General features: G+C 43.8%; 1 protein-coding gene across 1 annotated transcript; it reads right to left on the reverse strand.

Moving 5' to 3' along the window:
- Nucleotides 1–3,422: 3,422 nt before the first annotated feature.
- On the reverse strand, nucleotides 3,423–8,108 carry rtn4rl2a (reticulon 4 receptor-like 2 a). Its single transcript, XM_040146362.1, is given in 5 exon segments — nucleotides 3,423–6,381; nucleotides 6,623–6,856; nucleotides 7,038–7,264; nucleotides 7,911–8,018; nucleotides 8,021–8,108. Coding segments are annotated over 5 exon segments (1,518 nt in total). The 3' UTR covers nucleotides 3,423–5,520.
- Between the last annotated feature and the right edge of the window lie 6,449 nt (nucleotides 8,109–14,557).

Consider the following 14,557-nt stretch of genomic DNA (forward strand, 5'->3'; position numbering starts at 1 on the left):
GGGTCTCTTCAATATTGTCTGGCATAATCATGCATGTGTATCGGAAGCCTTGCATGTTTTTCATATACATCAAACCAATGACAGCACTTCATGGCTTCACACCAGCTTAAAGGTCTTTCTGTACCGTTCTCTACTCATCTCTTTGATATGGAAAATATATAGATTCCCACTGGAAAGAGAGGAAATGGCGGAAATGAAAAAGATGTGTGTACAAAGGGCTTTTTTGAAGTACCTGCAACCAAATAATGTGAATCAAGCATAATTAGGGAATTAAAAAGGCAAACATGGGTGAAAAGAAATGTAAAAGTGTGCATAGCAAGAGTTTCTGATGCACAGACAAATGAGAGAATAGAAGAGACACATACCTATTTCACTTCATAAATGAGTGAGAGAAAATCCGTGAATCCGAAGAGCTTTTCGGCTCATGTTGGAGGTGAACGCGTTAGAAAGACAAAGGAACAGGCAAAGGTGAAGAGATTTGAGGAGAAGATGGGAGAGAGATGAAAAAGAGGGAATGTTTGAAAGCTAGAGGACAGAGAACTGGTGACAAAAAGTGAAAGAAATGTTATACATGTAGGAGTCTGAGAGGCTGCGTGAACTCAACTCCTGATCACATGGAAAGGTTTACAACATGCAAAGTGCTGCTCACCTTTCTCACTTTCATGAGAAAGTGAGAAATTGTTTGCATGTTTGTGTACATGTGCGTGTTTCTGCGAGTGAGAGGGAGAGAAAGGGAGAGGAATGGGGACACTGCAGGTGGAGACAAGTTGTGACAAAGAAGTGACGCATTTGAACAAGTGCACACTAGCCAGCCTCCTCCCCTTCTCTGCTATGCTCCCTCTCTTCCCATGAATAAACTGAGTCATTCATATTCGTCTCTTCAACATACTCTAGCTTCCACAGAAAAGGTCACGCCCCACCTCCCAACCTCACTCGCAGTGATTCCTATCGTGTCTGGTGATTGAGTGACATGGATATTGTCCTAACAAACCCAGTCCGTTTTTATATATTCTACATAGAAGGTGCGTCATGGAATTTTTCTGCCGCACAAAAGATTGTCAGATGAATGACAAAGTGAAGGATGAGCTGTCAGATGGGCTTGTTTCATCCTTATGTAAGCATTACAAGCTGTGATTCCACCAAGTAAACTCGTTGCTACAGAGCGTGATCACTGTGCGGATGTGTGTGTGTGTGTGTGTTTTTGCAGTGTGAGTCTGTGACTTTTGTAAACATATTGTTGGAAGAGTATAAAAAATGTAAATATAAACGTTCTTTAAATGCTCATTTGAAATGGGCAAAACCAACCCAACCATTTAGCTGCAGAACAGCTGCCAGATCACCTTTTTTGGCAGAGACAGACAATACAGCCAAAACAAATTGTTTTTAACATTAAAGTTTTTTTTGTTGTTCTCCAAGAAAAGTATAACTATTAAACAATACCTTTTTTATATAAATGGTTCACTCAAAAAAACTTATTTTTCTGCACATGAATATTTCCATAAAAGGGGGGAATTTTGTAAAATAAAATATATATATATATATATATATATATTTGCCGGGGGAATAGGATCACAGCAGAGTTCATCACCCCAGAAACACACAAATTCACACTGAAATGCAAATGCTTATATCTTTGAAAACATGCAGATATTTTGGGAACACGTAGTCGAGAAAAATTTGATGAGTCTGTGTCACTTATGCACATGAGAGTATATCTTTTGTTTGGTTGACTGTGGTGTGTGTGTGTGTGTGTGTGTGTGTGTGTGTGTGTGTGTGTGTGTGTGTGTGTGTGTGTGTGTGTGTGTGTGTGTGTGTGTGTAAGTGAGGAAAAACCACATTTTTTCCTCACTTCTTCGTACTGTATCAAACCATGGAGATGGTTTGTGGGTTTTTCTGTGGTGAGATTTTGAAATATCCCCCTCTGGAGTGGAGGTTTCGTCTCTGCTCCTCGGGGCTTTGAAAAATTACATTCGAAAGGTTCATTAGAGTCATGACTTATAAATATTGCTCATGTCCTGGTGGCTCTGGATAATCCGCAGACCTTACTGTCAACAGTTTTAATTGGAGCAACCTGATGCTGAATAAACGGTCCCAATGAAGAACAGCGAGGAGATCCAAAGTAACCTGGGTATTGTTCCTGGAAATTCAATTTGCTATTGAGCTTTCCTCTGACTTTTCCTGTAGCGCCACCAGTAGATAAAAGTTTCCCCTTTTCAAGTTAAAAAAAATTGTTATCATCATATTAGAACACATCAACAATATTTGATGTTTTGCCGGGACTGGAGGAACAATTACAGTGACCAGTAGCTCTTTCAGTGATCATATGAGCATGTGAGTATTGTACTGATCTAGACACGAAAAAATGTGAACCTACCCTTTAACTCACTGTCAAATGTCATCGCATTTTCAAGTTTCTCTTTACTTTTAGGAAGACATAATCACGTGCCCACAACATCTGGGCTAAACGTGTCTGGATAATATCATAAGTGCTCATGCTCAGCATCACGGTGATTTTATTAACAGTATTAGTGTTTGAATACTTTTTTCCACTTTAATTGTATTTCTGCAGGACGTTCTCAACAATGCAAATAATCATTATTATTTAATTACTATTTGCTGTTTTTTTCTTTTGTTTGATGAAGTGTTGTCGGCATCTTGCAAGAGCAGGTGCAAGAGCAGGTGCTCGAGATGCTGGTGAATAGTAATGAAGTGCATACTGCTCTGTTTTCATTTCCACGGTTCCTGTTCTCTGCCTTTCTCATACTTGAGAAAGCTGGACAACTGCCTGGAGGACTTATACAATGGCAACTCTGTCTGTGTGTCCACATGGAAGTGTGGGTAGGTGAGTATGTGTGCTTTGATTGCCTTAGGTGTTTGAGTGGACAGGAGCCAAGACAGAGAATGAAACTCACATAAAAGACAACAATTTGTTAAAACAAGTATGAATTTATTCTTTCTTTATGCGGCATCTTTCAAGAACTTTTTTTTTTCTTTTACAGTAAAAATAAATTCCATATAAGCCAATCTGTAATAATTATTGTTTCTATCTCAGATACAAAACAGAGAACATGCACACTGACAGAATAAACAAGGAAACTGGAGAAAATGGTATAACTGGCACTTTGGTCATCTGACAGTGACCTCACCGTCATGGCAACTGAAGAGCACCCAGGCTCAATCTGACCTCCTCCATGAGACTCAATAAGAGATTAAAGAGCAAGATTACACTGAATATTCCCCCACATGATTCTTCTCCAATGACAAAAAAAAAAAAAAAAAAAAAATCAAAGTCATTTTCAGTAACTCGCAAAAACAGATAGAGGGAAAGAAAAGATCTAATCTTGTTATAATTTTGTCTCTGTTGAAGCAAGGTTAACTGCCTTTGTGAGAGGATCTGTTTGTATGTGTGTGTGTGTGTGTGTGTGTGTGTGTGTGTGTATGTGTGTGTCTGTGTGTGTCCCTCACTTAATTTTACCTCCTACTCTTTCACTCCTCCTACATCTTTGCCTTGCCCTCGTCACCTCTACTGGAGCTATAGACCCTCTCCTTCCATGCTGTCTCTGCCCTTGAGAGATGGAGAGAGCTTTAGAACAAAACGCGGCGCAAATAGGAGGAAAGACGTTGCCTATAGTATGGCACCTATAGTATTTTGCTTCCTCCACGGCTATGTGGAAACTTGTTTTGAAGAGGGAGGGATTAATAAGCACCGCTGAAGGAGAACCAGTGAATGCCTATATTTGGTAACTTCCTCCTTCTCCCTTTTTTCGGGCTACTGCCACTTCTCCTTAGTTTTGCAGACTCGGCATTAACAATTCCCTTTAGCTTTGACTTTAAAGCCCACTTCTCTATCACTTCACATCATCTCCATCAGTGTGTCGACACGTCAGTGCATCAGTTTTGTCTCCTGCTCTCTCCAGCTCCAGACTCTCTCATTGCTCTCTTAGTGTATTTACAAATCAGCCAATTTGCACCTCGTCTGTCCATCTGGCATCGCCCAGAAATGAGTCAGTGGAGTGACAAACGTACTGACGTAGTTGCCTTTTGCAGTGCTGCCAGCTTGTGAATCCATTCATCCTCATTTATCCACACACACACACACAGATGCCCGTGACAGCAAGAGCCAGTCTGAGCTGCCTATAGCTGTGACACTAGGTCCATGTTGTCAATCCTTTTAGTCCATTTTATTCATACTGCAGCAATCTGCTACTTTTTGGTGGATTTTTGTTTTTCCTCATTTTACCCCACATTTGTTAGTTGCTTTTGCCTTCGAAAAACAAAATGAGCGTGTAGTGCGCCTTAAATCCCCTTTTTAAAATATATTCAGTAATTCATTGCCCCAAAGAAAACCATGAAAGACAGCATGATTCAGGAAATATTCAGTATATTTTCTATCTAGATCTTCATCTGCATCCAAGTCAACAATCTTTACAAATTATATCAATATGTCACAGAAAGACATCAAAAAAACAAAATCTCTGGCTTCCTGACAAGAAGCATTCGTTCCCTGTGGTTGTCGTTAACAACACCATATTTACAAAAAATGATGGATGGTATGATGGATTGAACAACTACCAATGAGTGGATTTATTACTTCTCTCCTGCAGGTTGTTGCTTCTACTGCCAGCACTCTCCTTCATAGTGTGTCACTTTGCTCTCGCTGCTTCTTGTCTTATTGCCTCACAAATGTCGACCCCTTCCTCTTCCCTTTTTTCTCTTCCTCTTTCTAACCCTGTTTCTTTAGAGATTCCATCCCCTTTTCTCGCTGTCATTTTTCATCTCACTCCTTCTTCTTCTTTGACATCCCTGCATCCCTCTCTCTCTCTCTCTCTATTCCCTCCCTCCCAGCTTCACAGTATATTTCCCTGTCTTCTTTCTCTAGTAAACTCTCTGTCTCACGGTGCACCCTGCTCTGTCCTATTGAAGCGCTAGCCGTCACAGTTTTCCTGGATAAAGATGAAAGTGGTGGTGCTGGACCCAAAGATATCAGTTCGAACACCTACAGAATACATATCTATTTACATGACACTTTAAGTGGTTACAGTATTGTCATTACTGTGCACTGATTCTAACAGTAATTGTAGTATTCGTAGCAGCCAGTTAATTGGATGCACTAATAGCACTAGAAGTTTTAGCTAAGTTGGTGACAAAATTGACAACATCATTCACAACTGCTATCAAATCGCATTGATATTAGAGGTGGACTCAGCCCTCTTAGCCCTGATTGCAGGGAATTGTGACATCATACAGGTGAGACACAAAAAGCCATACCTGTAGAGTATTGTAGATATATTATATATGACCTTAGCTGAAGAACTGTTAGCAGCCCTGAAAAGTGTTAAGCCCTGTAAGTAGCAGATCCTAACCAGAATCAGAATCTAACTGCCCCCCTATCTCCCTTGCTGTGCCTTTAGGATTGGCTTACAACAAAGCGGGCAAAGGGGGTGTAAAGAGTCTAACAGGGGTCCTCACAGCCTTTAAAACAGGCTGGGAGGGACAGGGGAGTGGTACTGAGAGTCTTATTCAGCCAAATAGCAGGTGGAGGTTGAGGCAGAGGGTGAAAACAAAAAGGGCTAGTAGTGAGAAGAGAGAGGATGAGCGGGATGAGGGAGAGGAGGAAGATGGAGGCAGGTCGAACTCAGGCGGACATTCGAGCTCAAAGCACCGCAGAGTGACACCTGAGTCTTCGTTGCCGTAGTTTGCCCAGTACTCTTCTGGGTCAAGTTTGGGCAGCGCCAGCTCTTCCTCGCCCAGCTCGTACTTGACTACTGAGGTGGTTGTGGACGGGCCTTTCCCGTACAACCCAGCCTTGACAGTCTCTGAGGATTTCTCAAAGATGCCTTTCGTGGACGACTGGGGCTTGTTCTTGTGGAACCACCAGCGGGTCTTGGTGCTGAAGGTGGTGGTAGTGGAGCCAGCGATGGAGCCTGGGTCGGGCAGGGGGCAGAGAGCGAAGTCCATCTCACGAAGGAAGCGAAGGTCCTGGCCGCGGCGGGTGGAAGGGGAGGCGCAGATCACCTCGGATGAAGAGACACGGGCCTCGCGGAACCACTCCCACAGGGCGCGGGCCTCACAGCCACAGGACCAGGGGTTGGCATTGAGGCGGAGGAACTCGATGCCCTGGGTGTCCCTCAGGGCCTGGCTGGGCAGCTCAGCCAGGGAGTTGTTGAAGAGGAAGAGCATGGTCAGGCGGCCAAGGTCGCGGAAGGCGCGGCGGTTCACCTGCCTGATGCGGTTGTCATGGAGGAGAAGGCGGTCGAGGTTGACCAGGCCGCGGAACACGTTCTCTGAGAGGGTCCGGATACGGTTGCCGTGCAGGAAAAGCTGGCTCAGGTTGATGAGGTCAGAAAAGATGTCGTCCTGCAGGAAGTGGAGATTATTCTCCTAAAGAAGAAAAGAAAAAAATGGAAAATGTGTTAGCATGAGAAGAACAGACATTCTAGGATTTGTAATATATGTAAATGGACGTTTGGGATGCTCTCTGTATGTATATGTGTGGGTGGCTGCATGTGTGTGTGTGTGTGTGTATCCAACTGTATGTCAGTTATCTGCGAGTCTCACATAGCCAGACTTATGTCCACAATAGCTATCTGCATGCATTTATATGTCACTTCACCGCCCCTACCTGCAGATAGAGGAACTGCAGGCTGTAGAGCTTGTGGAAAATGTCATGTGGCAGGGCAGTGAGGCGGCAGCGGTGCATGTGGAGGCTCTGGAGCTTCTCTAGTCCGCGGAAGGCTCCCCCCTCCAGCCTGTGGAGGTTGGGGTTGTCCCCCAGGTCCAACTCCTCCAAGTCCCTCAGCTCACTGAAGGCCCCTGCCTCAATCCACGAGATGTTGTTGGAGAACAGCCACAGAACCTGATGCAAGAAAGAAAAAAAAACAGGATGCAAAGGTGATGTTTCTTCTCTGTGGATATTCTTTAACCTTAAATATAAGAAAACATTTAAATATATAACTTTTCTAAGTGTAAGAATGAAGAGACAGCTTCGCCCTTCAGCGTCCCTTTCTGCAAACGCCGTTCTCCACACTCCCTCTCACCTGCGTCCCGAAGCCGAAAGAGCCAACTCTGAGCTCCACGATCCGGTTGTTCTGGAGGAACACGCGCTGCGACTCATAGGGCACTCCGACCGGCACGGCGGTGAAGTTCTGCGCCTGGCAGCTGACAGTCATGGGCGTCGGGTAGCACACGCACAGACGCGGGCACGCCGATGCCGGACTCGGCTTGCCGAGGACCAGCCACACCACCAGCCAGAGGGAGAGACCGCCTGGAGGAGAGCGGGGAGAGGGGGACAAGGGGAGAGAGGTGAGCCCGAGCTGTCCGTGGTGGTGGAATCATCCGTTACCAGCATACATACATACAACGGCACACAGAGTCAAAACGGATGAACATTTGCGCTCATTCAGTGCTGCATGTTAGAATTGTGTCTTTAGGTTTTAATTATTATATTTATGCACTGGTATTTTAGCTGTAATTGCATCTAGAATCCTAGGATGATCGTCTTGCATCTTTCTACAACAGAAGAAGTTGGCGCTTCGGCATTACACTCGCGCCGGGCAATGCGCACAGCATGATGGCAAAAGGGTTCAGCCAAAGCATCGCAGCCACATTTTACAGTCAACAAGAAGCTCTTGGTATATTCAGCTTCGCGTCCTGCACGTGCAATTTGGCTATTATAGATCATAAACGAAGTCACTGTCTGACAGAACCTCCGAGTTTCATGTCGGTGTTGAATCATCCATCCAATCATGTATCCGACCCGATGTTACATTCAATATATCAAAGTACCCCAAGAGTTCTTAGATTAAAAAACGGAGAAACCGTGGCACAGGTGCCACCGGGAAGCAGAAGTAGCTCTACGCCTGTGGTATGCAGGGCATGCCCCAAACCCAAGAGGACAGGGAGAAACTTACTTTTGCAGCTGCGCACGATGGAGCAGCGTCGGCTCCGAGAAATCGAAGAAGTTTCCATCCCGAACCAAAGCCCAAAGCGAGTTAGCCTAAGAGGGCGAAGTAAAGCCTGCTATCTCCGCTGATGCCCTGGTTCCCGAGTCGGAGCGACTGAGAGTGTGCCGGTTGATGGCTACCAGTGCCCCATATATACTCGAGCATCCCGTTATTGCCTACGGCAGTGGGCACCGTGGATTCTCCTACGTCACCGATCCGGGGTCATGAATGAGTGAGGGCGGCAAGTAACGGAAAGGGGAGGGGCCGACCGTAGGGGATTCTCTCGGAGAGCCGGTGCGCGCGTAAAGGCTGGATGGCGACGTGCGCTCAGACTGTGAGAGGAGGAGACTTTTCTCGACGCACATAGGAAGAGGGAGGGAGGGAGGGAGGGAGAGTGGAAGCAGAAACGGTGAGGGGTGAGGTGGTGGTGGGGGGGGGTGCAAGGCACGGCGCCCGGTAATGATGACTGGACTCTGTGGAGGAGCGGAGGACGGGTAGGAGAAGAGCGCACAGCTCGCTTCCTGGCTGGCTCTCTCAGAGACCGTTATGGTCTTTTTCCGGCGCGCTGCAGCCAGACAAGAAAGAGAGCGAAAAAGGCTTAGATGGTTCTGTCTTAGGAAAAGAGGGTGCCCCCCGAATTATGATTCAGCCACAAGAGAGAGAATTCGGTGCCAGAGGAGAGTCATTCAAGAAAAAACATGATTGACTAGTATTTGCTCCATGCTCCAGTCAGGCTGTTTCTACATTAATTATAGCCCCTGACACAATTCCTCTGATGATGGAGATATGAAATGGCATTAATTGGCTAAACCAGCAAACAATGGTCAGATAGAAGTGGATTTTTATTTCCTATGATTTAAGGGCATTTGGATCAGTTTAATCCAAATGTGTCGAGGTGAATTGAACTGCTGAAATGTAATTCCTCTCAGTTTTATGGCTAATTTAATTAATTTAGTTAATTAGTTAATTAGCTTCATAAATGCTGGGAAACGTGCCAGTAATGAAGCCAGAAAACAAACAGAAAGACAGCAAAAGACAACAGATGCCTTCATATGCAGGCCACTTCAAGTCTGCTGTGTCTGCGCCTCAAGCTGCCGCGGCTTGTGTTCGAACACCAGCTGTAAGATAGCATCAGCTGTCCCAACGATACAGCCTGATAAAGAAAGCTGTCATCTGTCTTTTAATGTGCTCAAACCAAATTTAAAAATGGAGTTCACCATTTGACCCAACAGGAAGACAGAAAGCCCTGTACATTGTAATGCCATCCAGTACAAAACTCCTACAATAAATTCTCCTTTTGTGAAACTTTAAATTGTATCGAAATTATTGCTCATTCAACTTGAGGCTGCTGCTTTGGCACTGATTACATTATCAATATCTTTTTATCAGTGTTATTAGCAGGGCTATTGTATTTTTCATATTACATCATAGGTGTGTGTATCTTTCTTGACACTTAGTGCATTTTTATATTTTGTTCAGTTATATAGAGAATACGTTTATCTGGCAGCGGTGGAAGATTAGAGACCAGTAGTCAGTATCGCTTTGCATTAATACCGATAAGACACTTTTTTTTCTTTTTTTCTTTTTTTTGCCATTTTGTGCAATTTCGAAACATCATAGAAAGTTGTACTCAAGGATTAAAGCTTAGAAATGCAATCAACAAATATACAATGAGGTATCTCAGCTACAGTGCTGCATAACGAATAGGATGGAAAAGTATAGAATAGGCTCTGAGACTTAAGTAGTTCAAAAGTCTTACACAGACCTTCAAGCTGACATCAGCTTGAAGGTCTCTCCAAAATGGTACTCTTCGTTTTGTACTTGTTTGCTTTCCTGCTTCCTTTTGCTCAATGTATGACTCAATTCATTGATTACTGAATGATCTAGGAGAGCCCCGACTCCGTAAATCATTTCAGACATGCTTGCATAAAGAGCTATATGAACTTGAAGTTTGATATCTTAGTTTTTAAGAGCATTTTGTTACCGGATCATGATACAAGAAACAACTAAATGAAATGATAGGAAAAGAATTTTCACTGTAGCGCTAGAAGAAATGGTCCTTAAAGAATAATTCCCGTGTGTTGTTTTTTTTTTTTGGATATCTGACATTGAAAACAAGTGTAGACTGTTGCACATTAGGAGGTAGACAACAGAAACGCACCCATTCATAGAAACACACAGGGCGGCTCAACAGATGAGCTCATGAGGGAAGAAGTAGTCACACGTAAGGGTGTATGCATGGTTGCACACGTGCACTCACATCAACACGCGCACAGTACGGTGCACGCACACACAGTTTGTTAACACAGAGGTCTCCATTATGCACAAAGCCAACTGAGCACCAGGCATGATAAACAAATGAGTAAGTGAGGGGATCCAACACAGGGTGTGTTGTTATATCCTCACACCTCCTGCGTTATCCTTATCTGGACTTGTGAATGCACACAAGCTTCAGTGCGCACTGGCTATCCGGGAGCAACACCTCACAGGCTTCCCCTTCGCACACACCCACAGTACCAGCTGTGCAAGGGTGCGTGCGTGTCTGTGTGTGTGTGTGTGTGTTTCGCTGTGCATGCGTGTGCGCATGCCTGACCGCTGAGGCACAACTTGGTCTAAATGCCACTGCCGACTGTCAGTCAATCAGCGCTGTGCCAGTCACCCACACGGCAGGTTTGCGGTACTGTGTAGGCACTGTCTCCTCAAAGAGTATGGTGATCGCTGCATCGTGTCTGTGTAATCCCCACACAGAAACAAGCCGAGGCTTCCCCGGCCCGCACCCACTCCAGCACTTCTGTCAGCCCGTCTCTCTGTCCATCTGCCCCTCTGTCTTTATCCGTCCCTCTGTCTGCATCCTGCTCTTTCTCACCTTATTTGGTCTCTGCTCAGCTTTTATCCACGGTTAGTTACCAACTGAGGAGTGCGTCACTGGACCTAGCAGCGCGGCATGTTGTTATCTTGTCCTCTGTGGTGTGAGACACCCTGAAATAAACTGATTTCCCTTTCAATCAGCTAATCTAAATGAGCCCCCTGACTCACTGCTATAGGTGTGGCTGCGTAATTCTGTCCTGCGTGACGTCAACACCGCCAGACTGACGGCAGGTCAGACTGGATGTTAGTAAGGGCGATGGGATACCGTAGTAGAGGTGTGTCTGTCGCCGAGGTAACGAAGCACATCCTGCTTCTGTGGTTCTGTTCTCGGGCTTGATGAAGATATCAAATATAGGTAAAATCTTCCTGTTATTGAACTGCAGTCCCTTTTGCACAGTTCACACTGGTTTAAAAACACTTCATTTGCTTTTCTTTATTAATATCCTGGAGAGGTACCAATTTAATAAGGATGCTCAGTGAGGGAGGTTGGCTTTTACATGATTCATCCCATTAATGAAATAATTCAAAAGAGTGTGTTTGCATGAACAATTTTCACACTCAGTGTATTTCTGTCCCTTTGGGGTACGTTAAAGAGGAGTCACAAGAGACACGAGAATGCGTACACATTCCCCCTGATGGTTGCAGCAGACAGCACGATGTGCATTAAGTAAAAGACTGATGCGGCACAGACACAGAGACTCGAAGACGCAGACAGAAACTCACAGCACATTAACAGTGTAGTGTCACACAGTTAAACAGTTAAAACAAAGAAAAGCAAGACATGTACTTCTGGAAGGTGACTCAACGTGTCTTATTGTTTTGTAGCAAACTATCGAACACGTTGCTCGCTGGCACAGTCTTTCTATCTCTCACACACGCATTCATAGAGGCAGCAGCATCATTCAGCGTCTGTCCAGCTGTCACCAACAAAGACACTCGTGCTATTCTTCCCCATCTTGCACACCTCCCCTCTCCTACATCGCTTTTCTCTTTGTCTTCCATTGTTCCCTCCCTTTTTGCCAGTATCTTTCATTTGTCCTGTCCCCTAGCGTCACCACTTCCGCCAAACCATATATTGCTGCTTTCTTTCCACACACTGGCAAACAGTCTGCAGCGTAACGGGTAATGGAGTGGCATGAATTATTTTTCTTTATTTTATAATGCAACTAATTTTTGAGTGCTACACAGTCAGGGAGTCACTTGTCTCAATATTTTTTCATTTTTTAACAACTCAAATGTTCTTTACTTTCAGGTGCAAAATGTTGTGTTTAACAGAGATTTGTCTTAATTTTATAATATTAGAAAAATAGATAGTAACTTCTGTTGATGTCTTTTTTAGCACAGGAAAAATATATAGTATATATTATTGTTAAATAGTTTTGTATTAGGTGTTGCCTTAGAATTTTTCTGAGTACTGTACAGGGCCACACTGACCTGCTATGAGGCCCAGGGGCAAAAAAGACATCCCACTATTCTTCTCACTTTTTGTGCATTGTGTATGTACCATGTTGCCTTTAAAGGAGCATTCCACTAATGTTACACAAGAATCATAGTTTACTACATACTACATTATGAGGCGTACCACACTTATGATTTCTTTTGTTGCAGTGGAGGAGATTTGTCAAGTTTTAGAAAATAACCCTGATGATGTCATCAGGGGTTAATCTAAGTTTAGGCTTGGAGACTAAAAATTTATGGCCGAAAGACTACGTTTCAAGCTGCAAGTTTAAAAAGACAGGTGTTTACCAGACACTGAGGATCTAATTAAAGACTTCCCATAATGCACAATTTGTTACATTATGGGAAATGTAGTATCCATTGGTATTTAAGCTTGACCCTGGGTACTAAAAGTAACAGATAAAGATATTTTGACTGTCTGTTGCAATGATTTTGACCATTCTTTTTTTTTTTTTTTTTTATCTGTTTCTCACAAGACCCAAAGCTTTATGAAAATGCAGTGCAAATTTCTTAAGTACCCATCACGCACAGAGCAGAAGGCAGACTATACATGCCGGTTTCATGATATTGTGCATTTATGTATGCTAGAGTAGAGATAGTATTTGATTTTTTTTTTTGTGAACACACTTTTTTTGTAATATGCACCATGTAAGCATAATATTGACAAAAACAATTAAGATATTCCTGTAACATTCTGATTTAGGGCCCCTCTACCAGACAGAGAATCAAGATTAGGTAAAAATGAGGGCACCACCTTAAATGTGCCTTATGGGGTTGCCTTGTAAACAAACAAGGGATCAGGTGATGAATTATATGGAGCAACAAAGTCCATGTTAAGCCTCAATTATACTCCCTCGTGGACGTGCACATGGACAGCTGTGGACACCCCAGATGTGTAGTTGTTCTTATTACTTTCTAGTTTGCTTGGAGTCCACTTGGTGCAGTCCATGCACAGTTAGTGCCCTTTTAGGGCAGTGGTCACGACGAATTTGTGGGTACACTAATGCGCACAGAGCCTTGCGCACACCCTCTGATGACGAAATTTACGTCACTCGGACACCAGCGGACCCTCACGTTCGTACAGATGCCGAAAGTATAACACTAAACTTAGGAGGTGGTTGGGGTGGATGGAGCGGTTGACAAAACACAGGACTTTAACACAGGAGACCGCTGTTTGTTTCCCATGTGAAACTGATGGACGTTCCAAAACCTTAACCTTATGTTTATTATAGTAACCATGATCATGAAGGTCATCTAACCTTGAGGAAGTACTTCTTCAACCCAAACCGAAATCTTTTTCTAAACCTAACCAAACCATTGCCTTTTCGAAACCTTAACCTGAATGTTTATTATTGTTACCATGACGAAGAAGGTCTGGCACGCCTGCCGCTGCTACGCCCTTTGTGTCGTATCCGAGAGAATGGACAAGCGCCCTATATGGTCATTTAGGCTGGAGGACTTGTTGGAACAAACAAAAGTTCTAGTTCAATCAGTGTTATTCACCAAAACACATTGTTTGTTTCCTAGAGGTCTAAAAAACGTGTTGAGTTTGTTTTCTTCCTGATACAGAAACAACGAAAAACAAATTTGTTTTGCTTACATCTACGTCTGCTTGCTGGCAGTCTTCTTCTTCCTGTTCTGTGTCAGCAGATTGATAGCTAGTCTTCTGTGCAGGTTACCAAGAGACCAACCCTGTCTCCTACAAATTACGTTTATGCGCAATTAGACTGCAACAGTAAATGTGTTTTGTAGGAAACATAATTGCGACGGGATTACATTTTTATTAACTGAGGATACATTGTTAATTTTAATCTTTGACTTTGTGATGGTTATGTTCAGGCATTCTCAGCACTTGGTCAAGGTTAAGGAAAGATCATTGTCTGGTTTAATATGGAAAAAGTTCACAGTGACTGAGGCTGGACTCACCCTGCTTTCTTTGCCCAATGCAACTTCCTGTCCTCCTCTTTTAAGTCCAGCAGAACAATTGTATAACACTCTGCCATATGTGTTTCCATGTGTCAGATCAATATTGTCCACTCTCCCTCCTCCTCCTCCGGTTCTCCCTCATTCACTTGCTGGCTCACTAGCTTGCTCCATTTCTCTCTTCAGAGCTCATCTGCTCAGTCTCCACTCACTGCCTCCTCTCGCAATTACCAAAAACATGAAAGCATTTTCCACGCACAGTCTCTATCTATCTATCTGTCACTTGTATACAGACTGCATGTCGTGCCTCTTTTTCTTTCTGTCCCCATGTTCTCCTGTCTGTATCTGCATTTGTTCTCTAACTG

This window comes from Xiphias gladius, chromosome 15 (genome assembly GCF_016859285.1).
Source record: "Xiphias gladius isolate SHS-SW01 ecotype Sanya breed wild chromosome 15, ASM1685928v1, whole genome shotgun sequence".
NCBI classification, from domain to species: domain Eukaryota; kingdom Metazoa; phylum Chordata; class Actinopteri; order Istiophoriformes; family Xiphiidae; genus Xiphias; species Xiphias gladius.